This window comes from Helianthus annuus, chromosome 6, assembly GCF_002127325.2.
Source record: "Helianthus annuus cultivar XRQ/B chromosome 6, HanXRQr2.0-SUNRISE, whole genome shotgun sequence".
NCBI classification, from domain to species: Eukaryota; Viridiplantae; Streptophyta; class Magnoliopsida; order Asterales; family Asteraceae; genus Helianthus; species Helianthus annuus.
This window is the reverse complement of record NC_035438.2, coordinates 2,329,941-2,355,781: the sequence shown is the minus strand read 5'-3', so window position 1 is coordinate 2,355,781 and position 25,841 is coordinate 2,329,941. Positions and strand designations below refer to the sequence as shown.

Genomic DNA, 25,841 nt, shown 5'->3' with positions numbered 1-25,841 from the left:
ACCATCATGACCAGTCTTGAATATTCATATTCAAACCGGTGGCTATACTTTTTCCCTTTTCATCATGGAGATGACTGGAAGTCTTGAACTTGGAGATAAATATATATTATTGGACCTGCATAGAGAAGGAGACAAAAGATATTAATGAAAGACTAGTAAATGTGTGCATTATGATGTTAGGCAACTTGCATGGGTCATATTTTTTTTATTTTTGTTTTTTTATAAAACTTTAAGTTTTTTTTTAAATAAAACTTCATTAAAACCAGCTTCGACCCAAACGGACAAAAGGCCAAACAGAAACAAACCCCCAACCCAAGCGGGCAAAGGACAACAAATTACAACATATACAACGGATATCTACACCACTCCTCCCATCTAATATATTTACAAGAGGATATGTTTTTGACCCACCCGAACCCCCTTGATTTTATTTCTCCTAAAATGTCTTGCACACTTCGATTTATCTGTTTGAAGATCAGCTCGTTCATTCATTTCCAAATGCACCAACATGAAATCATCACAAGCCCTTGAACAATTTTCTTCATTTTCTCACCCAACTGAGAGAGATTGTGAATGTCCATAAGGGGACTGGGGGTGGACAACATTTTGTCCGTGATGGAGCAAGTTCCACGAGTGGAGAATTTTCAAGACCACCGCCACCATCATCCAACACGCGTGATGATGCATAGTCCGTGATGTTTTAAACGCGTGATACTTTTGATGTTGTGAGGGCAATTTTTGGTTGAGGGGAAATTGTGGGGTGTGGTGGTGAGTGATGATCATTACCACTAAAAAAAGTTGTGATGATAAAATAATAGTTGATGACATGACGAAACTTGATTGAGTGTTGTGAGTGATGAGTGAGTGATCATTGATAACCACCCCTAACCCCTAATTTCTTTGAATTCATCGGTCCTTGTCAATGGTTCCCCGACAAAAGAATTCAATTATAAGCGTGGCCTTCGTCAAGGGGACCCGTTATCCCCTTTCCTATTCATTATAGCTATGGAAGTCGTGAATCTGTTCATGAGAAGGGCATCCAACTTGGGATTGTTTCATTGTGTGCAACTTCCTAACGGAGGTCCTATCATCACTCATCTTTGCTATGCAGACGATGTTCTTTTCCTCGGGGAGTGGTCGGATAATAATATTTTGGCTCTTAACCGCATTTTGAGATGGCTTAATCTGGTCTCAGGTCTCAAAGTGAATAAACAAAAAAGCAAGTTGTATGGTATTGGGATTTGTGACTCCGAGGTGGATCGGCTTGCGAAGTTGGTGCAATGCGAGGTTGGTTCTTTCCCTTTTTCTTACTTGGGCATCCCGATTGGGGTAAATATGAAACGTGAAAGTTTTGGAGACCGATTTTGGAGAGACTCTCGGCTAGACTATCGAGATGGAAAGTGTCCCATCTTTCTTTCGCTGGCCGGTTGACCCTAGTTAAATCTGTAATGGGGAGTCTTCCGTCTTATTTTCTGTCTTTATTCGCCGCCCCTAAATGTGTGATCAATAAAATTGAGAAAATCAGGAGGGAATTCCTATGGGGGAAGAATTCTTCGGGTCACAAGATAAGATGGATCCGGTGGGACCTTATATTGAAATCCAGAAAAGGCGGAGGATTGGGAGTCGGGAGCATTCAAGATTTTAACACTGCAATGCTTTCGAAGTGGTGGTGGAGGTTCAAAAGTAATCCGCTTCAGCTATGGGCATCGACGGTGGCAGCTATTCATAAGGGCAGAGATTCAATTAGTGCTCCCCAATTCATTCCGCTAAGAAAGGCTATTACGGGAGTTTGGAAGGATGTGGTTTCAGTTGATGGGACAATGTCTAAAGCTGGCATCAACATTGCGGAGAATCTGGTGTATGAAGGGGATAGATGGCGGTGGAGATCTGACCCGGAAGGGTCCTTTTCTGTCAAAGTGGTCCGTACGGACCTGGATCGGGCTCGTGATCCAGCTGCTAACAGCGACCAAAGCTGCGTTTGGAACTCTTGGGCCCCCCCAAAAGTTAAGGTTTTGTTGTGGAGGGCCTGTCTTGGCAAAGTGGCGACGAAAACAGGCCTTATTCATAGGGGCGTTCCTCTTGCGGATGGTTTATGCCCAAGATGCGGGTTGGAGAAAGAAGACTCTGACCACCTGTTCGTTTCTTGCTTGTGGTCGAAATGTGTGTGGTGGAACATTATGGCCTGGATCCGTGTCTCCTTTCCTGCGGATATAAAGAAGCTGAACGACCTTATCTCATTCTTCAAAAATCAACCAGGTGGCAAGATTTGGAAAAAAGTCATTCATTCCATTGTTTTAGGAACTGTTTGGAGGATTTGGCTTGTTAGAAACGAGAAGGTTTTTAATAATCGGTTTATTCCGATTTTGAAGACGGTGGAGAGTATTCAAGAGGACGTTTTCTGCTGGTTAAACATCAGATCCAAGCTTAAGGTTCCGAGTTGGGAGAATTGGAGTTCGTTTGATATTCTAGAGATGTAGTTTGTTTCTGATTGTGTTTCCCGTTTTGTTTGTTTTGTTTTCTCCCAGTTTCTTGCTGGCTCTTTATATTCATATATAAAGTGAGTTGCCGTTAAAAAAAAAAAAAAAAAAAAAAGAACATGGGTGGAATTTTGCACCACTAACCAAAACCCAACCACACCCTATTGGTCTCATAAATGCATATATCATTAAACTACTGATTCTTCATCAGTTCAACCTTCTAACAATTTTCAAAATTACAAAAATGAAACATGAAGCTAATATTTTGGTGTAGATTTTTAATGTTAACAAAATATGGAAGGTGAAACAAACAAAATATGAATGTTGAATTAGTAATGAATCAGCAAAATAAAGGCGGTCGATGATTCAAACCAAACTCCTGGTGATCTTTTGAACTCAATAATTAAAAAAAAAACTAATAATAATAAGTTACTATCATCGCAATACAACTTCTGATAAAAAACAAAAAAACCCTAGGGGTGCAAACGAGCCGAGCTACTCGAGCTCGACTCGAAAAAAAGCTCGAACGAGCCGAGCTTAAACGAGCTCGAGCTCGAGCCCGAGCCTAAAAACAAGCTCGTTTAGTAAACGAGCCCGAGCTCGAGCTCGAGCCGGCTCGCGAGCCTAATCGAGCTTTCTGTTTATATATTTTTTATTAATATATTAAACATATATTTATATAATTACCATTTATATAAATATAAAAGAACAACTAAATTATATGTATAATAATAATTATGATTAATATAAATTAATTAATAAATACTAAACGAGTCGAGCCAGAGCCGATCTCAAGCTTGAAAAAATACCTTCGAGCCGAGCTCGAGCTTTAGAAATAAAGCTCGAATCCAGCCGAGCTCGAGCTCGAGCTTTCATATGTTAAACGAGCTCGAGCTCGAGCCTGGTCAAGCTCGAGCTCGGGCTCGGCTTGGCTCGTTTACACCCCTAAAAAAAACTAATAATAATAAGTTACAAAGTATTGACAAAATTCATTAAACTGTGTGTCGGGTGTTTGTATTATCTTCTCTCTTTGTCTTTCATTTTCATCATAATTAATTGTATTATTAGTTTTCTAACTCCCGTGCGTCGGCATACCACTCCCATTTTGGCAGACCACTCCTATTTTCGGCAGACTACTCTCATTTTGACTGACCACTCTCGTGCTCAGAGGTCCTTTCAAGCACGCATGAGAATGATAAAATTGAAAACCATGTTGGTCAAAAGACAATTTCGTAATTTTTCCTTTCTCAAAACATGTATTTATTTCCTTTTATTACACTAACCAAACTCCTGGTTATTTTTTTCTAACTCAACACAATAGTATGCGGTTCCTCTATAAATAGACACGACCGTTACCTTTGGACTCACACAAAACAAACAAACAACAAAAATGGAACTTTTATATCTAGTACTCTCCTCCATTGTATTTTTCTTCTTCCTCCTTCACGGCATCCACCTCCACCGTAACCGGAAGATGCCACCCGGCCCTAGCGGCCTCCCGATCATCGGAAACCTCCTTGACCTTGGCCCAAAACCACACGAGTCCCTAGCCAAACTCTCCAAAAAACACGGTCCACTTATGACCATCCGCTTGGGTAGCATCACTAGCGTGGTTGCCTCCACACCCGAAGCCGCTAGAGAAATCCTCCAACGCAATGACGAGGCGTGCTCAGGCCGTATTGTCCCAGACGCGGTCACAGCCTTAGCCGACCATGATGCGGCCGTGCTATGGATTCCAGCAAACGATGAATGGCGAACCATTAGAAAAGCCCTCAACACGTACCTCACACACCAACACAAACTCGACACGCTTCGCGATCTTAGACAAAACGTGGTGGAGGGGATGTTGGACTTCCTTAATGAGTCCGGGCGCAAGAAGGCGGGCGTGGACATAGGAAAGTTGGCATTCGCGGTCGCGCTCAACCAGATGTCCAACACTTGTGTGTCACAAAACGTGACAAGCTACGAGTCTGATGATATTGGGGGGTTTAAAACAGCCGTGAAGACATTGATGGAAGTTGATGGGAAGTTTAACATAGCGGACATATTTCCGGTGTTGAAACCCTTGGACCCGCAGAACATACGGCGCCAGGCGAAGGCGGCTTATGATTGGTTCGATAAGGTGACAGAAGGCTTCATAAGCGAGAGGTTAAAGCATCGAGAGTCCAAGCTTCCGAGGTTTGGTGATATGTTGGATTCATTGCTGGATTATAGTGAAGCTAATGAAGCCGAGTTTAACTTCAAACACATCAAGATTTTACTTGTGGTAAATTAATACCCTCTTTTACCTTTATTTATTTATTATCATACATACAAAATTTCATTTTGAGAAGAAATTAGGCTAGTTTAATTAGTTACATTAAATAATCTTTTACAATAATAGTTTACTATGGTATATATTAGACTAAAAATGATCAGTAGTATACATGCAACTAAAGTACTAAACCATGTACATAGACACACACATACATATGTAATAATTGTTACCATAAAAAGTAATAATATTATAAATATTAGTAATTATAAATTTTATAATAAAAGTTATAGTTACACATGTATTGAAAGTTTGACGTACGTGTTATTATCATAAATGATAGCACATGACGGAATTCATAATGTTAAGTTACGTATGCACTTTTTCCTTTCAAAAAAAAAGTTATGCACTTTTTATTTCCCATACGTGTTATTTAAGTATATTATTGGAATTGGAATCTAGAAAACTAATGTACTTATTAATATACATATTCCGAAATTAATTAAACAGAAAAAAATATGTGAAAATATTTTTTCATCTCTAATAAATAACATTTATATAGTGACGTAACAGCGTCGATTCATAAAATTGTTTAAAACCATAGTCCAAACTCTCTAGGTTAATTAGTTTGTCAATAGTTCAAAGTCTTGAAGAAACAATAAAATTACTGATGACTTTTTAAACCGAATCTATGTTCTGAAAACGACCTTGAATGTAAGTTTTGACTTTTTTATAATTATAATTTATATTGATACTTTAATATTAATAATCATGTAAATGTAATATATTGATGATTTATTATAACTGAACAAAATAAATGTTTTTCTCAATACTTCAGAGTCTTGAATGACAACTGGTATGATTCAGGGGCATTAATTCTTATTTTCTTGGGAGGGGTCTAGTTAAAAGTAAATTCTTTGCTATGCGTTTCTAAAACAAAAATATCGTAAAAGTACAGATCATGTAATTTTCTAATCGGATGAAGTGTAAAATATATATTTCTTGCAAAATTGGCTAATGTTAAGAAATTGGGTTAATAATATTTTATACAATTGTAGGATTTGTTTCTAGCTGGAACCGAAACAAGTTCGAACACAACAGAATGGGCAATGACGGAATTGTTACTCAACCCTAACATGTTCTCAAGAGTTCGCGAAGAAGTCTCCACGACAGTGGGGAAAGATGGAAAAATTCAAGAAGCCAAAATCCTTGACTTGCCTTATCTTCATGCTGTCATCAAAGAAACAATGCGACTTCATCTATCTGTGCCTTTATTAGTACCTCATAAAACTGAATGTGAAGTTAAACTAGGTGAATATATTGTGCCAAGAAACACACAAATTTTGGTGAATGCATGGGCCATGGCGCGTGACCCTAAGTATTGGGAAAACCCAACAATGTTCAATCCAAAGAGATTTCTAGAAAATGAGCTCGACTACAAGGGTCAAAATTTTGAATTTATACCATTTGGATCAGGTCGAAGGATGTGTCCCGGAATACCCTTGGCTCATAGGGTGGTTAGTTTAATGGTGGCATCATTTGTTTATCACTATGACTGGAAGTTGCCTCATGCTAGAGAAGATATGGACATGAATGACATTTTTGGCCTTACATTGCTTAGAGCAACACCTCTAGTTGCTACCCCTGCACCAGTCATACAAAGTGCATAAAACATAAAGCTTGCATTCGCTTGTTATTAATTAGTGCTAATAATTACCATTGTTATTGTTTTGAGACATTATACAAAATAAATGATAGGTGTGGCTTTAAATTGTAAGCATTTATATACTATTTTAAATTGTGTATCTTCTCTATAGATTAACGGTTTGTGTGTCGTTCATCTTTATGATATGACCTAATTCCACGTAATGTTTTGTTGCTATACATGTTTATATAACATGGAGTATTGAAAAGAATTAATAAAGGGTTAACTTTGTACAATAGTAACCAAGTTTCAAGAGTGTTCTAATTAGGTCACTGAAGGGGTATGGTCCCAAAAAGCCGCGCAAACCTCCATCAAGGTTGCGCGTGGGACCATACTCCTTATCTTAATAAACTTCCTACTAAGAGTCTCGCGTGAGATACACCACTTTCTGCTCTACGTCGCGTGAGGTCTCGCCCACAAGAAGTCCCGATATCAACACTTAGCATACTAAAAGAGCACATGGGCATACTAACCCGCGCGGGTTAGTTAGATGCTCAACAGGAACCGCATAGGAAGGCAGCGCAAGGCTGCCTCCAGTGGTACACAAGGTACAAGGGGCAGTGAAAAGAGGCAATGAGCGTCCAGCAGGCTCTGGTCAATCGTGCGCCACGATCGTCTGACGAGAAGTACGTAAGGACGCCTACGTGGCACCAATCAGGGGACGGAGACATCTGTCCCACGATCTCCACTTGTCTGCTGATGGCAGAAGAGCAGCAGGGCCGACAACAACGACACGTGGCTCCAATCAAGGTGCGCCAGCACCGAAGAACTTCTAGAAGCCACTAAACGGTCGACACTAGTGAGACAAAGAGCACATCCGTTGTGTTGTCCATTTCCGGCCCAAGGCCCATCAGCCCATATCCTCTTACACCTCTCCGGCTATAAATAGAGACCTCATTCCACAGGTTAAACATTCGATTCCCTCTACTCTCACTCTTAACACTTAATTATCCACCCAAAGCAGTCGCTTATTCTCACGCCGGAGCCCGGTTAAGAGGGAAACCCCCACATTCCCCTCTTAACGAGTAACGGTGTTTTGTTTTGCAGGATTAAACCTCAAGTCGGAGCTCAAATATTCCTAAGAAGATTAACCATTATGGTAGAAACATAAACCAAACTGATTAGTCCCCATAATTAGTTCAGTGTTTCTTCATTGGCGCCCACCGGTTTTTTCTATAACCATCCTCATCTTCTTTTATTTGAGCCTTTGACATTTTTTCTTCCTTCGATCATGGCTGGTCAAGGAATCGTTCCAGAGTTCGGCTTCGGAGCCAACTCTAACGCGGCGTTGGGTGAGGGAATCCAAAACTTCCAAGCCCAAATCAAAGAAATTGCTGAAGTCGAAGTAACCAATACTGGGAGCCCGCGCGGGAGTATCACCCGCATCACTCAGACGGTCACCCCAGGAAATAATGGAGAAGGGCCTTCGAACCCAACACCGCCGCAGAATGTTTCGGCATTATTAGGGCTACCAGAAGGCGAGACTCCAGCCTCATGGTATGCCAAGAACATCGCCACTATCAATGCAGCGTACCAGTCGCTGATTGCGCAGCAAGCAGTTTTGACGGCAGAACCGTCCTTGGTGACTCCCCCAAGTCAAGGGGCGCGCCAGATGCCCCCACCGCCCAATCTCCAAGGCAGAATAAACAGGCCTCCCCCTACCAGACGTTTGAGCGTACACGACACGTGCGACAGAAGAGGGGAAACGGATAGTTATTACGACTATCCGTCAACCCTTCAACGAGGCCCTGTTCACAGCCGGCTCACGCTGCGCAACATGAACAACGAATGGGAAGAGACAGACCCGAACGATCCAACTTGGGTAGATGACGAGGGTTCGTCAGTCTTTAACCGCTTGCCGAAAAACCACGAGTACTTCAAGCCGAGACAGCACATCGGGTACACAGAAGAAGCTGAGAGAGATTTCCGCCTGGCATACAGACCAGCGGAAGCTGCGGAACATTCCAAGTTCATCCCGAAAATCGCACTCGCGCCGCTTTCACGAGAAAAGTTACCTCCGACTGTCGGAAAGTTCAATGGATTGACTGATCCTGATGATCACGTCAAAACGTTCACAAGTGTAGGTTGCATGGGAGGTTGGAACATGCCTATGTGGTGTCACTTGTTTATTCAAACTCTTACCAGGGCTGCTCGCGCCTGGTTCGACAGCCTCCCACCAGGGAAGATCAAATCATGGGTAGATTTCAAGACACAGTTTTTGAGCTACTTCAGCCAACAACGACGCAACCAGCGCGATACTGCTGAAGTAGAAGATATCTGGCGAAGGGATGGTGAAGGTCTGGAGGACTTCATCACCCGTTTTAACAAGGAATGTTTGGAGATAGGCGGCGTAAGCGAACAACTCATGCGTTGTCATTTCAAGAAAGCCATTCGCTGTGATAGTCTCATCAGAACTATCACAGGCAAAGACGGAATGCCAAAAGAATGGGATAAACTCATGGAAGCCGCAAAACTTGTCGCGCAAACCGAAGAATCACTCGCTGGGAACAAAAGTTATCACTCTGAAGACCGATTCTCCAGAGGGAACACGCGCGACAACAACAGGCGCAACAGATACAAGGGCAATGATTGGAAGTCTGGGAGATCAAGAGGTCATGATGAAAGGCCGCGCTATAGAGAGGACGCGCGCGAAACAATTGATCGAATCGGTTACAAGAAAGCAGTCAAAGATGATAATCGTGACAAGCACTGGACTCCGCTCATAAAAACGCCAAAAGAGGTATTGATGACGGAGAACCACGATTTCAAGGCTCCCAGGCCTATGACAAACAAGAAGGGGCAAGACCCCAACTTGTATTGTGATTTTCACAAAGACTCAGGGCATTTAACTGATGACTACTATAGTTTGCGCCAAGAGATCGAGAGAGCGCTTAAAAGTGGTAAGCTAAGCCACTTGGTAAAGAATGTGCGCAAAGAAACTCGCCAGCTCCAGCGCCACGATGAAGGAAATCACAAGAAAGTCCGACGCTTAGAGACTCACATGGTCAACGGACCGAGATATAGCGCAAAAGAGAAGGGCAAGCGCCCCTATGAGCATGCATGGCAAGAGCAACAGGCCATCTTTCCGGTAGTGCGCGGCGGTCCTCGCGCCACACGACCCGGCGTCATTACCGGTATCATCGGCCATTATGAAACGGAGTACATATTCATTGATCTAGGAAGTACAGCTGACATCATTTATGAGCAGTGTTTTAACCAATTGGATGAAGAAGACAAGGCGAGACTCGAGCCAGTCGACTATCCCTTGTCTGGATTTTGCAATGAGATGGTTTTCCCACTCGGTCAGATCAGTTTCCCCGTCACGCTTTCTGACGGGAAACATTCAAGAACAACAAGCGTGAATTTCATGGTGATGCCCGTGAAATCGAGGCATGATGTGTTAATTGGGAGGGAGACCCAAGGCGAGCTGAACATGGTGACTTCAACTCCCCACTCTGCGATAGGGTTCCCAACTAAAACGGGAGTAGCAATCATCTATGCCAAGAAGGAAGTGATGTCAACTGAAGAAGTGCGCCCAGCGAAAGCGGCGAAGGTTTCCACAACCGAGCCCGAGAAATGGGTTTTAAACCGCAAATACCCAGAGCAAACAGTGACAATTGGCCACGCCATTTCGTTAGACATCCGAACGCATTTAAAGCAATTATTGTTCCGAAATATGGATATCTTTGCCTGGACCCCGGCAGACATGACCGGCGTCCCGCGCAACATAACCGATCATTGCTTAAACACTTACCCCTCTGTTGAACCAAAGGTCCAAAGAAGGCGCAGCTTAGGAGCAGACAAAACGAAAGCAATGAATGAACAAGTATGCGAGCTGCTCAAGGCTGGGATCTTGCGAGAGGTACGTTATCAGAGTTGGGTCGCGAACCCGGTAATGGTTGAAAAGTCAAACGGCGGATGGCGAATGTGCGTAGACTACACCGATCTCAACAAGGCTTGCCCAAAAGATTGCTATCTTTGCCTGAAATCGACAAAAAGATAGACTCCCTCGCGCCATATAGATGGAAGTGCTTCTTAGATTGCTATAAAGGTTATCATCAAGTCTAGATGAAACTCGAAGATGAAGACAAGACAGCCTTTAGAACTGATCTTGGAATCTTTTGCTACACAAAGATGCCTTTCGGTCTGAAAAATGCCGGTGCAACATACCAACGCTTGATGGACAAGATCTTCGCAGGGGACATCGGGAAGCACATTGAAGTTTACATCGATGATCTAGTGGTTAAAAGTCCCGAAGAGGACCAAATGTTGAAGGACATCGAAAAAACGTTCAATTCATTGCGCAGTGTAAATATGAAGCTGAATCCAGCCAAATGCTCTTTTGGCATGGAAGAAGGGAAGTTCTTAGGCTTCATTGTCACAAACGGCGGTTTTAAAGTGAATCCAGAGAAAGTCCAGGCCATAGAGCGAATGCCATCGCCGCGAACAATCAAAGAGATGCAACGGTTGGCCGGCCGCCTGGCCGCGCTTAATCGTTTTCTTTCCAATCACGCCGCGAAGTCGTACCCCTTTATCAGTACGTTACGCAACTGTGTGAAGAAACAAGAATTCAAATGGACCCCTGAGGCAGAGACAGCTTTTCAGCAAATGAAAGAGTGTCTAATTGAGCTCCCTACCCTGACTGCACCGTTCGACAAAGAACCACTCATATTGTACTTGTCTTCCTCGGATAAGGCAGTAGGGTCGGTATTATTGGTGGAGAGAAACGGAGTTCAAACTCCAATTTATTACGTCAGCAGGGTACTCACTGACCCAGAAACAAGATATTCCACGATGGGAAAATTGGTTCTCGCCCTGCTACACGCCTCCCGAAGGCTGCGCAGATATTTTACAGAGCATGTGATAACCGTGCTTACCAATTTCCACATCGGCACGATATTGCAAAAGCCAGAGACGTTAGGGCGGTTAGCAAAATGGGCCATCGAGCTGGGGGGCCATAATATCTTGTACAGGCCGCACCCAGCCATTAAGGGCCAGGTCTTAGCCGACTTCATCACAGAAGTGCCGGCCGATAAAATCAAAGAATGTGAGCTAGTGGAGACTCCCGAAAAAGACGTGACAGATGAGACTTGGATGCTTTATACTGATGGGGCCTCAAACGAGGACGGGGCGGGAGCAGGACTGCGCCTGGTGAGCCCTGAGAATCACGAATTTACTTACGCCATCAAGTTGGACTTTAAAAACACCAACAACGAGGCGGAGTATGAAGCATTTCTGGCAGGCTTACGCCTCGCCATCAAAATGGGAGCTAAAAACCTACGAGCACATGTTGATTCACTCCTGATAGCCAGCCAAGTTAATGGTATATACGATGCAAAGGGCGAAGTCATGGCCCTGTATTTAGAGCAGGCAAAAGAATTGCTTCAACAATTCAAGTCTCACAAAGTAATCCACATCAATCGCTCCGAAAACAAACCAGCTGATGCCTTGAGTAAGCTTGCTTCGACTTCTTTTCAACACCTTGCCAAAGATGTAAGAATAGAAGTACTCAAGAACCCATCAGTGATGCTGCGACAAGTGAACGTGATTGAGATGGGGCAACCACCCTGGATGACCCCTATAATCCAATATTTGCAAGAAGGGATACTCCCTGAAAACAAAGCGGAGGCGAGGAAGATTCAAAACAAGGCCCTGCACTATGAATGGCGGTATTCTGTACCGAAAATCCTTCTTAGGGCCACTACTGCGCTGCGTGGACCCCCAGGATGCGAACTACTTGATCAGGGAGATCCACGAAAGGATCTGCTGCATCCATTCGGGACCACGCATGGTTGTCGCGAAGATCATGAGCGCGGGATATTACTGGCCAGGGATGCATGTCGATGCCCTGAAGGAGATCCGCAAGTGCGACTCCTGTCAGCGGCATTCCCCAAAAACCCTGCGCCCCAAGAACGACCTTATCCTTGTATCCACTGCATGGCCTTTCCAGCAGTGGTGAATCAACATGGTGGGACCCTTCCCAGAGGCTCCTGGCGCCGTAAAATTTATAATAGTAGCCGTGGATTACTTCACAAAGTGGGTGGAGGCCAAAGCTCTGGCTTCAACTACAGCTATGATGGTGCGCAAGTTCATTTGGGAACACATCATCTGCAGGTTCGGCCTACCACTCAAGATTGTAACCGATAACGGTACCAACTTTGCGTCTGAAGACCTCCAGAATTGGATGAAAGAGATGAAAATCGAGCACACTTTCACATCCGTTGCGCATCCTCAAGGCAACGGACAGGTAGAAAGCGTGAACAAATGTATTGTCGAGGGGATAAAGGCCCGACTGGGCACAAGGCGAAGAGGCTGGGTAGATGAGCTCCCGAGCATCTTGTGGGCTCACCGAACCATGCCAAAAACTAGTACCGACGAGACCCCTTTTAGCCTAGTCTATGGCTCAGAAGCGGTTATCCCGGCTGAAGTTGGCCTACCCTCCACGCGCTTGACAGCAGTCAACGCAATCGACAATGAGGCAGAGAGACGTCTTGACTTGGATTTGTTGGAAGAAAGGCGCGAAATCGCGCGAATCAGAGAAGCCAAGTACAAAACGCAACTGGAGAGGTACTACAACACAAGAGTACGCATCTGCATCTTCACGCCAAGAGAGTACGTTTTCCGGGATAATGAAGCGTCAAATGCGGAACGCCCAGGGAAACTAGCACCCAAATGGGAAGGCCCGTACTTGATCCACGAGGTGCTAGGCAAAGGGGCTTACAAGTTACGCACTCTAGATGGCCACATCTTACCGCAAACGTGGAATGCGCAACAACTGCGCAAATGCTATATGTAACTCAAATCGGCATTGAGCCTTTAACCGCTACTATCGGCCACACGCCTTTTTACTTTCCTATGTTGGCTATACGCCCTTTACAATTAATGTATGTTGGCCTAAGTGCCCGTTTCCAAGTCAATGAAAGCATACGACATGTTTTCTATTACTTCTTTCGTTACAAATGCATGTTAAACTTCTGATTAGCACGAAAACGCTCCAGCAACTTACAAGCTCTCAAACAAGAACGCCTCCAAGGTCCTCCACGAACAAAGCGCGAGACCGGGCAGTTCCACTTACTCAAAGAGACTTCCATTTATTCGAGCTAATTTAACCTAAGTTTTAACAACAGTGCAATAATTGTAACGGGAAAGAACAAGAAAAATTCATTCAATATAAAACAAGCGCAGCAGCGCAACGTTGTACATTCAAAGAAAACAAAAAATTACAAGGCACAAAGCCTAATCGACAAAGCCTATTCGAGTGCATGTTGATCACCATCATCATTGCCATCATCATCGTTCCCACCATCATCATCATCATCATTTCCACCATCATCACCAGCTGGTTCCTCTTCATCTGATAACTCAACAGTCACCGGTGGATCGAGAATGGCCTTGAGGCGCTGACACCAGTCATCTTTCTTTAGAGCCTACACAACCAAGTCCATTACAGGCAAGGTAAGATTATCATAAGCACTCTCAGCACGCGTCAACTCGATAGTAGCTTGGTCAGTCACCGAGCAATGACTCACATCAAACTCTTGTCCAAACATCTCCTCAACGTGTTGGGCACATTCCAGATACCCTCCTTGATGACCTACTGCGCGCGCAGCGTCGGTCAGAGCAGCAACAGCGCGGTCTAGCTCGCCAGCATTGAGGATAGAGTTGGCAACCTATAACGGAAACTACGTATTAAAGGCAACCCCTAACAAATTAAGCTTATAAGTACAAACTTACCAGCACTACTCCACAATTGCGCATCCACTCGGCCTCAGAGACAAGTGTATTAACGATACCTTGCGCCTCAGAGTAGTTAGTCTGCGCTACATTAAGGGCGGCGGCACTGACAGTGCGCGCCTCTTCAGCAGTGGCAGCCTTAACTTTCTCCGCTTCGAGGTCAATCTCCAAGGACTCGCATCTATCAATCTGGTCATTCAGGCGCCGTTTAAGCTCAGCAATCTCGACGTCCTTGGCATGCAGATCCTTATCTTTGCTGGACAATTGCACCTTCACATCAGCCAACTCAACCTGAAAAGAGACAAAAGACTTAGGCTATTTCGTAAACAGCATAGCAAGAAAGAAAGAAAGTGGTAAGCTAACCTCAATCTGCTGCTTGGCAGCCTTTTCAGCCTGTGCATCCTCAACCCTCGCAGTAAGCTCCACAATCTTAGCTTCAAGGTCAACAATCTTGTTCCGAGCTGCGAACGCGCGCTCATTATCTTTCTCGCATATGCGCTTAAACTCGGCCTTCTCCTTGGCCAGTAGCTGTTCAGCAGCTTGAAGTTTATTTTTCAGGCCCTCACGCCCCCATTCCTCTGCTTTCTTGTCCGCATCAAACTTGGCCTTCTCCTCATCAAAGGCAGCTTTGGACTTCTCAAAATCGGTGATACGCTTCAGCATCCGCTCGCGATAACCCGCCCAATCTGCCCGCTCCCTAACCATCGTCCGCCACTCACGAACTATCTGATGATTAGCGGCGCGTGCATTGGCCTCCCCAATCACATAAGTTCGATACAACATTTCATGGGTTTTCGCCCTCTGCCGGTTAACCTCACCGGGAGTAAAAAAGTTTAAGAACCAATCGCGGCAGGGCCCGAATTCCTGAAAAGTGTCCCTTTGCTTCAAACCACAGGGAGCTTGGTGAGGAGCGCTACCACGTTCTTCCTCGGTATAACTCTTATAGTAGATATCACCGAGGGTATCCTTTGCCCCAATGACATTTGGGTTGTAGCCCCCAGCCCCACCAGAGCTCGCGCCGCTTGAAACATACCGACCCGACCCCTTGGTAGTAACTATCTTTGTGCGATCATGAGCCTCAGTATGCGCAGGGTGGGTAGGTTTCGTAACCTCAGTCTCCGTCCTCCTCTCAGGACCCTTAGCGATTTCAAAGTCTGGATCGTTTACAGGCCTTTCCATAGCCTTCTTCTGCTCTCTCTCCTTCTCCAAGTCAGAGGCTCTCTTCCTTTTCGCCTCTTCCGCTCTCTTCTCCTCCTCAGCCTTCTTCCTCTTCGCTTCCTCAGATTTCCTATCTTCCTCAGCTTTTCTCTTTTTCTCTTCCTCACTCTTCTTCCGACGCTCCTCAGCTTTTCGCTGCGCCTCAGCAGCCTTCGCCACATCCTTCTCAACAACATTTTTCTCCTTAGCAGATTCAACCCCTGCAGTCTGAGAAGACTTGATAGTAATCTTCGGCCTCTTCGGCTCTGGCTCAGTGAATGTAACCCCCTTCTCAGGGGTCTTCTTCTTGATTTCTGCAGAAACCAAGTAATTAAACAAGGGAAATAGCAAAAGGGAGAGAAGTCAAGAGTTTACCAGGAGAAAATCTATAAAGAGAGCGTAGGTTGCTCGTTTTCCCAACCAAGGGAATCGCACCAACCACCGATGCGGAAGCCACACCAGCTGTGGTCTCGCTCCTAACTCTTTTTCTGCTGACCAACTGTGCAACAGCCTCCTCTTCTTCTTCAGCTTCCTCTTCTTCATGCGCGGCAGTGGAAGGAGTCGCGCCAGCATCAGGGTTACGAGAACCCGCGCTTCCAGAACTCCTTGAACCACCCGCTCCAGCTTTCGTCTCAGCTGTGCGCGTTAAGCCTTTAAGTGAATCAATAATTATCACATAATCGTTTAAGTCACTCTGTCGAAGACGAAGAGTACCTTTACCACCAGCAGCGGTTGCGCGACTAATACCAGCCCCCTTACTGGTCACCTCGGTATCCAAGTTGGCCTTTTTCTTCTTCTTCAAGGGTTTCTTTTTCTTCTCTTCTGGGTCAACCCCCAGGTCGCGCAACACACCTGCAAAGATGTTAGACCACGATCTTAGCTCGCCGTTTGAAGACCCTACAGACTCCTCGCTGGAAAGATAGACAACCTCTTTCCCAGCAGAAGTCACAAAGCGCAAAGGACGAGTTTCAGGGAATTGCGCACCTTCAGTCGTGGTAGGTGGCGAGGCAAAGGCATCAGCAACCGGATACATGAAATTGTCTCTAATCTGCTCGTACCAGCTTTCCTCATCCTCGAGCAGTGGGCGCACGCCCATAGATCCACCGAAAGTGGCGAACGCAGCTTGATACAATTGCGCCTCTACACGTCAAAATGCATAAGTAAAATAAAGCATAAAAACATGAAACAAGGGAAAGTAGGAAAATCACTGACCTTAATCACCAATCTTCAGAACCGACACCTCCTTGCTGTCTGGTGACCACTGGTCACTCATGCGCGCCGCTACCAGAACATTTTCCCCAAATACCCGGTTAGGGGTAGGGGTCAACCGCTGATACCATCGTTCGTGTTTCGGGATCGGAAGATCCTCTTTCAGCACCGGTTCACTCCAATCTCTGAAGGGCATGGCAATCGGCAGCACCTCTTCTCGAATGAAGAAAAATTTGGGTTTCCAATCGTGGAAACTCTTTGGTGGGTTTAGCAAGATCTTCTTTGCAGCACCACGGCTGGCAAACGAGAAGAAGCCCATCGTCCGTTGGAGTTGGTAGAAGGCCCGGAACTTATCAACAGATGGCTCAATGCCATGGGATCGGCATAGAAACTCAAAATGACGAACCCTAACCATTCCAGGAGGGCTCATCTGAGAAAGATGGAAGTTGTAGTGGTGCAATATGTGCCCCATGAAGTTCGTTGCTGGTAACCTAAAGTTACCTTGAAGAAAAAAGTCTTCAACTAATGTAATGTAACCCGGCGGTGCGTCGGCGGCAGTCTGGTTCTGAGCCAGGTACCGAGCATCCCACTCCGGTGGAAACCGGAAGCTCCTAACAATCTGCTCGAAAAGTCCAAGATCCCACCGGAGAGCGGGAACAGGACCCTCTTCTGTGGAAACTCCCTCCTGATGTTCTTCAGTCATCGTGAAGAAAGATGCAAGTTTCTGGAAAAAACTTGAAGATGTGAAGAAAATCTTGAAGATCTGCTACAAGATTTGAAGATTCAAAGAGGGAAAACGGGAGAAAATTGGAAAGCAAAGAAGAGAAGTGAGAACCTCTCACATCTCTTCGGATATATATACCCATCGCATTTAATGCGATGGGTAAACGTGCCGCTTTCGCCGCTAGGCTAACCAACGAGAGGCTGCCACGTCACACGGAAAAGCAGGGTTGACGGTTACCACGCGCGCGTGGGCCTCACTCTCCTGACACGAAGTGCAACCGTCGCAGTCGGTATGATGACATCCGTGCCAGGGGTCAACTCAGACGTCGCAATCAGCGATTTATCTCACCAACTTGCCAGAGTTCAAATTTCGAAGTTTTTCCCGCCATAAGATTACAATTAGCTTCATGCAAAAGTTATCAACGGCGCGCAAGTTAACATCACCTTAACAACACTTCACGTCGCGCAACACCAACCAAAAGCAAGACACATTCCCTTCAACTTTTATTTTTTCTAAGTCCAGAGCTCCAACCACTTGCGTCGCGCATGGTGCAGCACTGGACTGGGGGGACTTGAAGGGGTATGGTCCCAAAAAGTCGCGCAAACCTCCATCAAGGTTGCGCGTGGGACCATACTCCTTATCTTAATAAACTTCCTACTAAGAGTCTCGCGCGAGATACACCACTTTCTGCTCTACGTCGCGCGAGGTCTCGCCCACAAGAAGTTCCGATATCAACACTTAGCATACTAAAAGAGCACATGGGCATACTAACCCGCGCGGGTTAGTTAGATGCTCAACAAGAACCGCATAGGAAGGCAGCGCAAGGCTGCCTCCAGTGGTACACAAGGTACAAGGGGCAGTGAAAAGAGCCAATAAGCGTCCAGCAGGCTCTGGTCAATCGTGCGCCACGATCGTCTGACGAGAAGTACGTAAGGACGCCTACGTGGCACCAATCAGGGGACGGAGACATCTGTCCCACGATCTCCACTTGTCTGCTGATGGCAGAAGAGCAGCAGGGCCGACAACAACGACACATGGCTCCAATCAAGGTGCGCCAGCACCGAAGAACTTCTAGAAGCCACTAAACGGTCGACACTAGTGAGACAAAGAGCACATCCGTTGTGTTGTCCATTTCCGGCCCAAGGCCCATCAGCCCATATCCTCTTACACCTCTCCGGCTATAAATAGAGACCTCATTCCACAGGTTAAACATTCGATTCCCTCTACTCTCACTCTTAACACTTAATTATCCACCCAAAGCAGTCGCTTATTCTCACGCCGGAGCCCGGTTAAGAGGGAAACCCCCAATTCCCCTCTTAACGAGTAACGGTGTTTTGTTTTGCAGGATTAAACCTCAAGTCGGAGCTCAAATATTCCTAAGAAGATTAACCATTATGGTAGAAACATAAACCAAACTGATTAGTCCCCATAATTAGTTCAGTGTTTCTTCAGTCACTCACAATTTTTTTTGTTCCAATTAGGTCATTCAAGTTTCATTTAATGTTTCAATCCTAGATATTTTACCTAAATAAAAGGTCATCCATCCTACATGGCATTTATTTAGGTTTTTTATTTAAAAAAATTGTTGGCATGGCACATAAATGCCAAATGGATTAGAAAAAATGCGAAATAGGTTTAAAAAAATTGTAGAAAAGTTAAAAAAATGCAAACAAATTTAAAAAATGTGCTTTTTTCAAAATCTATGAAAAGAACTGATATCAACTTCATCCTCAACATCATTTTTCAAAAAAATTAATCTTGTTCATTTCCACTCCAATCTTCAACAGAACTGAGATCAACTTCATCTTCATCTTCATCATCCTTGTCAAAACAAAGTAAATTCAAGAAGGGATCATTCACACTAAAAACATCATCATCATGTACAATATCTGTCAAGTTCACCTGGAAAACAACGAAAAGATAAATAAAGTTAAAAAAAATCATAGATTATGTAGAATATTATGATGTGGTAACTATTGGGTCTAATCTGGACAAAACTATTACTTGTTCACATCATTCTAACTTCTAAGAACAAGAGGGTAATGCATATACTACATCAAAAACAATTACCTCTTATTTGATTGGTACTGCATAAAAGCCATCATCGTTGTTCGGTTGGTCGAAGGCTTGATTGACGTTGGTTGCTGACGATTGTTGTTGATTCGCCATCGTTGAAGCTTTTCCTCTCCACGCAAATCGTCGAAACTCAACCCTAATGAGATCTGAATCGTTTAGGATTTTGATTTATTATATTTCTTTTATTTGATTCCATGTCATCATTTTTAAAAAAAAATTAAATAAATGCCATGTAGGACTATGACCTGCTATTCAGGTAAAATATCTAGCATTAGAACACCAAACAAAAGTATAATGATCTAATCGGAACAATAAATTTTATTAGTGACCTAATTAGAACATTTCTAAAACTTCATTACTATTCTATGGCATATTCCCATTAATAAAATATATCTTCCGTTCAATCTCTCAAATTAAGGATCTATCACGGCTCATTCTAGTTGATGCTCGGCCACCAATTAGGCCGGTGGGTGTGGCTTAACGTCACCCCGTGTACAAAAACATTGAAAATTTTTAAAAATACAAAAACATCGAAAAATTTCAAAAACACAAAAACAATAGAAAAACAAAAATGAGTTTTCTGACGAACAAAAGAGAAAATGATAGTACATCAGTGGTCTGTCCAAACCTCTTTAAACCTTAAATGAAAAACGATAAGCAGCTCTATATAAGATGTATCGGTTGGCTCACAATCATTTTAAAGTGTGCAAGGTGATATAAACCTAAATCGACTGAAGACCGTTTGGGAACCGCTCATTGGCATATGGTCTTGGTACCGAAATTTCGTTTGATAGATTGCCGAGGTTCTGAGATACGTGGTCTTTATGTTGTTTATCATCTGGGTATCATGGTTGTTTCTTTTACCGAAAACAACGGGGACGCAAGTCTAGATCTTCCATGATACCATACATACGTGTAAATATCATACAAACATGTATATATTACATGATGTATACGACCTCAATAAGTGATAAACAATCACATGTCCCAATCAATAAGTGATAAAATATCATAGTTTATCCGGGAGTCAAGTTCGTCTCTTTGTCTGTACGATGGTACTAACCTGTTCACGGACTTGCTCTTGTGCCCTTCATGCATCGAATATCAAGTTCCTCATCAATAAGTGATTTAATCACATAGGGCTTGTATTCATCCAAAATAAGTGAGTATCTCACATTTTATACGTCAAAACAGATGATAAATGGTATACTCACCAGTAAGATGAACTCTCGTGCATACCTTGATACGGGAATGTGTCGTGTGTGGATGAACACTAGTCGGTAAGTATAAATCATACACTAATCGTATCCCCTCGCCACGAGTACATCTGATAAGTTGAGTTTAAGTGGACAACAATACCGATAATCGTTATAGGATGCTTATCTTAATATTAACTAATTGAACAACAAGAGCGTTTTAGCATGACCGTATACTGATATGATTCTCTTACCCTCGAAACTCACAAAATTAATGTCTGTAAATATTTATTTACTGCTTTCTGTCTTCACATTTCACATATTCAAAAATTCCAAAAAGATTTTAGGTGTGTTTTAATATAAACTTTATAAAAACCAAAAAGATTTTATTTCTATCTTATTTTCGATTGCCCGATGTTGGAACTCGAGTCTTTGTTACCTGAAACCTGAACGGAAACCAAAATGACTGAATCTTCATAAACGGTCGAAATTTGCAAAGTTTTTGAAAGTTAAAACCTAAAATTGATAAAAATGTGTTAAACTTTCAAACTGTCGGACGGTAGTTGATTTAAAACATGGTCACATGTGTGTCGTTCGTTTATGTTAACTATATTCCAAGCGGTTGTTCTCATTACGTGTTAGATTTCTTGCATGTGCAGATGCTAAAGGCGAAGAGAACATGTTCGATGACAAGCTTCGGAATGAAGACACGACATGGAGGCACTCAAAAGATAAAGATGATCGAGTTGCCGCTGACCTATCATCAACACCACAAGGATCTAAAGAATTGAAGATCAAAAGATTCACGAGCATAACTCAATGGAGAGTTTATTTTAAGGGGGAGTTTGTTAACACACTTCCTAAATGAAATGGGGAGTTTGTTGATACACTTTCTACTTACGACGCGTGAAGACTTTGAAGATCCTCCAACATGAAAGACACGGAAGACGAACCTCACGAGTAGCGTAGGAAACCTTTGGAATTCGAAGTTAATGATCGTGTCATGTTGAAGGTCTCACCCTGGAAGGGTGTGGTGCGTTTTGGAAAATGCGGCAAGCTTAACCCTCGTTATGTAGGGCCATTCAAAATTCTGGAACGAATTGGTAAAGTGGCCTACAAGTTAGAGTTACCTGCTGAGTTAGGTAACGTCCATGATGTGTTCCATGTGTCGCAATTAAAGAAGTGTTTGTCGGATGAAACACTGGTCGTACCGTTTCAAGAGCTGAAAACCGATGACAAGTTGCAGTTTGTCGAAGAACCAATAGAAATTATGGACCGGGAGGTCAAGGTCCGTAAGCACAGCCGTATTCTGATAGTGAGGGTTCGTTGGAACTCGAGATGTGGACCGGAATTCACATGAGAACGCGAGGATCAGATGAAGCTCAAGTACCCACATTTATTCCCTAATGACAAGTCCAAGTCTGGCAAATCTAAGTCTGACACAACTAGTGAATTTCGGGACGAAATTCCCATTTAAGTTGGGGATGATGTGGTACCCGCAGAAAATCCTTAGTCATCCTGAGTTAACGTCTTGCTGTTTTGTATTACTTGTCAAATTTCGGGACGAAATTTCTTCAAGTTGGGGATGATATGACAACCCAAGATTTCAAGGTCTTTCCCTTTGCATATCATTAACCTCGCAATTCTGTTTTACAAATTGGTTTACGTGATGTCGGTAGATTATTTGAATGATTACTGTTTGAGTGTATTGGTAATGGTTATTTGTATGGTATTAATTAAAATTTAATATAATTTAACTAACGTTTGCTAATGTTTCATCACACACTCACCTCAACAAAAGTCAAGGACTTTCGCCAACCACCCTATGACGAAAGTTGGCCTTTCGTCAATCCTGAGTTTCGCCACAACAGGCCTCGGCCCAGAGAGGTTTCGGCCCAACTTCTTTATATTAGAATCCCTTGTAATCAGTTACACGTAAAAACACTTAGAACCCTAGAGTCTGGGCGAAGGCAGAAAGAACCATGAAGCATCCCTTTTCATCTGATCTCATATAAGTATTTCGGTATCACGATTAGTGTATAACCCTACTGTTTGATGTAACCTTGATGTGGTGATTCTGTGTGTATGGTTGGGGTTTTCATAAACACTGTGAATCTAGAACTGTTATGCTAAGAATTCGATGATTTGGATGTGTTATTGTTCATATGATGATTGATGATCTAATACGTTGATAACCATGAAACTGATAAGCAGATTTATGTATGAATAAGATATTATTAACCAGATTGGAACCATATAATCAAGGCTTGTGTAATCAGTGGTGTTGTATTGCTATATTAAGATTTGTAGGATTGTTAATTGTTGATCGAACAGTAGTTAGGGTTGTTGAACTTGTAAAGAAACCAACGTTTGATATGTAAATCTTGCTGAAACATGTTAGCAGCTACCCTGTGGTTGGACGAAACTCTAGGATGTTTCGCCACTAGGACTGTCGACGAAACCTAGGAGATTCGTCATAAGCAATCTTGACGAAACATAGGGGTTTCGTCAATAGGTTGTTTTGTCGTGCCTGAACAGTGAACAGATTGATGGACTATGAAACATTGTTACTGTAACATTATATGCTTGTGATTGTGGAATATTGTCTTAAAGACTCACATGAGATGTGGGCATGAGTAGAACTGGGTAATTGTCGTATGATAAATGGTGACCTTGTGATAGATGTAAACTGTGTACAGATATGTGAATTACTGTGTGCAAAAGTGTGATTGATTGAATTTGAAACTGATATTGTTTGGTAACCACGTTAGGGTTGGTTGATTAACTTGGAAACGGGTAACTAAACAAACCGAGCAAACCAATGTGAGTTCACTGCTCTTTTTCCAAGCATGCGTCCCGGGTTGGGACATCTGGTAAACGTTCCGGGAAGGGAATGTCGGGTAATGGGTTTGACTGGAATGTTAAACCTGGGTTGTTGGTTAATACACGTCTGTATCTATCATTCAAGTCCCTCCTACCGATCGTTGCTTGTAGAGCAACGGGGTACAAGTTAGTAGCGCTACTTAGGTTTGGCACCCTCACACCGCACCGAGGAGGTTGGGAGTGAACTAGTGACCCCCATCTTGACCATTGCTTTGATAGAGGCAATGGGGTTTAGGGCAAATAATCTGGAGCCATCGGCGGTAAGCGTGTGATTAACAACAATGAATCTGTGAAACTTTTTAAACTGGTAATTGGTAACTAAACACGATAACAAACTTTGAACTCACCAGCGTCGTCTGACACACTTGTCTGCATGGTCGTTAGATTTCTGATTATGGACTTGCTATCTGGGAGTGCTGGAGTGGTCATGGATCGAGACTCTTGGATATTTGATACATTGGTTTTGAGCACTTATTTTGAAACAGTTGTTTAACAATCTACTATATGCTTCCGTTGAATATTTACTTTGGTTTTAACTTTGACTTGGATTCTTATTATGAAATGAAACGAATGCTTTTACTTAAATTATTATTAATGGTTCAATGTGATTGGTGGCTTGGATCCTGGTACGTCACACGTCCCGCGGTGATTCCGCATGTGGTATTTTGGGGTGTGACATAGCGTGTCTAGTTTAGGTTAATATTAGTTAGTTTTTAATTGACCACTCGAGTATATCAGTTGTCTCTATGTGACAATATATAGTTCGTTGAATACAAGGTTGTATTCGTAATAGAATATTTTTTGGTATTATAACTGATATCTAGTGTCGGTGTTGTACCAATATCGTGGCAAACCGAATTAAACCAATACTGACCAAGCATCGGAACTGATAGCACTATTTGTTTTTATAGTTTTTAATCGATGTAAAGCACATGTTGTTTGATATATCAGGTGTGAGTATTGTAGTTGTAGTATAGTGTATCGTAGTTATACTATAATGAAACAAATTAATACCGAACAAAAGCGAAGCATGGGATAATACCACAGGTTATATATTAATTCTGAACCTATATCTTTGTTTTTTTTCCAATGCTTAATTTGGTCATACCCTCTTGACCGGTCATGTTTCTTAGAGCATTCACATCCATTCCATCAATTTTCACCCTAAATTACATCAAAAAACACTACATCTTCTCTCTCCTTTTCAATTAAATAATATTCTTTTATACCTTTATCATTACATTTTCTCTCTCCTCCACTCACAATCACTTTCAAAATATATTAAAAAATTATATGGGGTGAACAATGTCCCCTCAAATATACAGATGAACAGTAACATTTTCTTTTTCCTCCACTCACAACCACTTTTTATACTCTTTATATTATAAAAACTCCACTCACAGATTTTAGTGGGTTGGATGAGAATGCTCTTATTCAAAGCGATGGCTATGGTGTATATTTTAAAGAAAAAGGTCATTATGGGGATTGGTAGTGGGTGGATAACGGCGACATGGAGATTTGATTTGCACCCATACATGCATGTGGACCTGTTGCTAGTAATAGAAGGAACCAGCGTTAGTCAACTGCGGACATTATCCATGCATGTTGGCAACTTGGGGTAATAATGATATTGTGATTTTGATCTTTTAATTTGGATATATATAAAGATAACAGAAACCTATTAGATATTATCTATAAATTGAAAATTTATCGTCACATGACAGTTATAAAAATCATCTATCTATATTTTACTATTATGTGACAGTTTTCCTATCCTATCTGGGTAATTTTGTAGAATAGTAGCTAAGTTTTAAATGTGTTCCAATCAAGTCACTTAACATTCTTTTTTTCATTAAAATTAACGGTTTTTTCATCAATTTCATAGGTAACCGTGGTGATGTGGATTTTTGTTTCTTTTTTCTCTTTTATTTGATGCTAACGTTGAGTGATGACGTGGATTGTAACTTTTTTTTAATTCTTAATGTAACTAAAATGTTTTTATTTTTAATAAATTTTATTTCATATTTAAAATAATCCGACCACGATATCTTATTCTCCATTTTTCTCTTAACACGTGGAAAAAAGGGCAAGGCTCGATTTGAATGTTAAGTTATCTAATTGAGACAAAAATGATATGAGTGACCTAATTAGAACAGTTTTTAAAACTTTATTACTATTCTGTGGTCAATGAGGTGGTGGTGGAGTGGTAAGGGAGATACTTGGTGTTCTAAGGGACCCAAGTTCGATTCCTGCCCTCCCCATTATTTTCTGCGGCACCTGGTGATGATGGGAGACTAGGCGAATAGGTGAAGATCGCTAGTTCGATCCTTGAACTGAGCGGGTTTTACCTCACCGCACTGTCATGCCTTCGGGCGAGTGTTCACGG

At 42.8% G+C, this 25,841-nt stretch overlaps 2 protein-coding genes across 2 annotated transcripts; both read left to right on the top strand.

The window, feature by feature from the left end:
• Positions 1 to 1,448: 1,448 nt before the first annotated feature.
• LOC110866053 lies at positions 1,449 to 2,477 on the top strand. Its single transcript, XM_022115407.1, has one exon. The coding sequence runs from the start codon at positions 1,449 to 1,451 to the stop codon at positions 2,475 to 2,477; it is 1,029 nt and encodes a 342-aa protein (XP_021971099.1).
• A 1,355-nt stretch (positions 2,478 to 3,832) lies between these two features.
• LOC110864329 (geraniol 8-hydroxylase) lies at positions 3,833 to 6,553 on the top strand. Its single transcript, XM_022113380.2, has 2 exons — positions 3,833 to 4,743; positions 5,790 to 6,553. Exons 1-2 carry the CDS (start codon positions 3,868 to 3,870, stop codon positions 6,399 to 6,401), a joined length of 1,488 nt encoding a protein of 495 aa, XP_021969072.1. The 5' UTR covers positions 3,833 to 3,867; the 3' UTR covers positions 6,402 to 6,553.
• The last annotated feature ends 19,288 nt before the right edge of the window (positions 6,554 to 25,841 follow it).

Excerpts from the sequence above, each read along its gene's own strand:
- LOC110866053 (XM_022115407.1), top strand. The coding sequence starts at position 1,449 with ATGGGGAGTCTTCCGTCTTATTTTCTGTCTTTATTCGCCGCCCCTAAA.
- LOC110864329 (XM_022113380.2), top strand. The coding sequence starts at position 3,868 with ATGGAACTTTTATATCTAGTACTCTCCTCCATTGTATTTTTCTTCTTC. Across the intron at positions 4,744-5,789 it reads ACATCAAGATTTTACTTGTG|GATTTGTTTCTAGCTGGAAC; the intron begins GTAAATTAATAC and ends ATACAATTGTAG.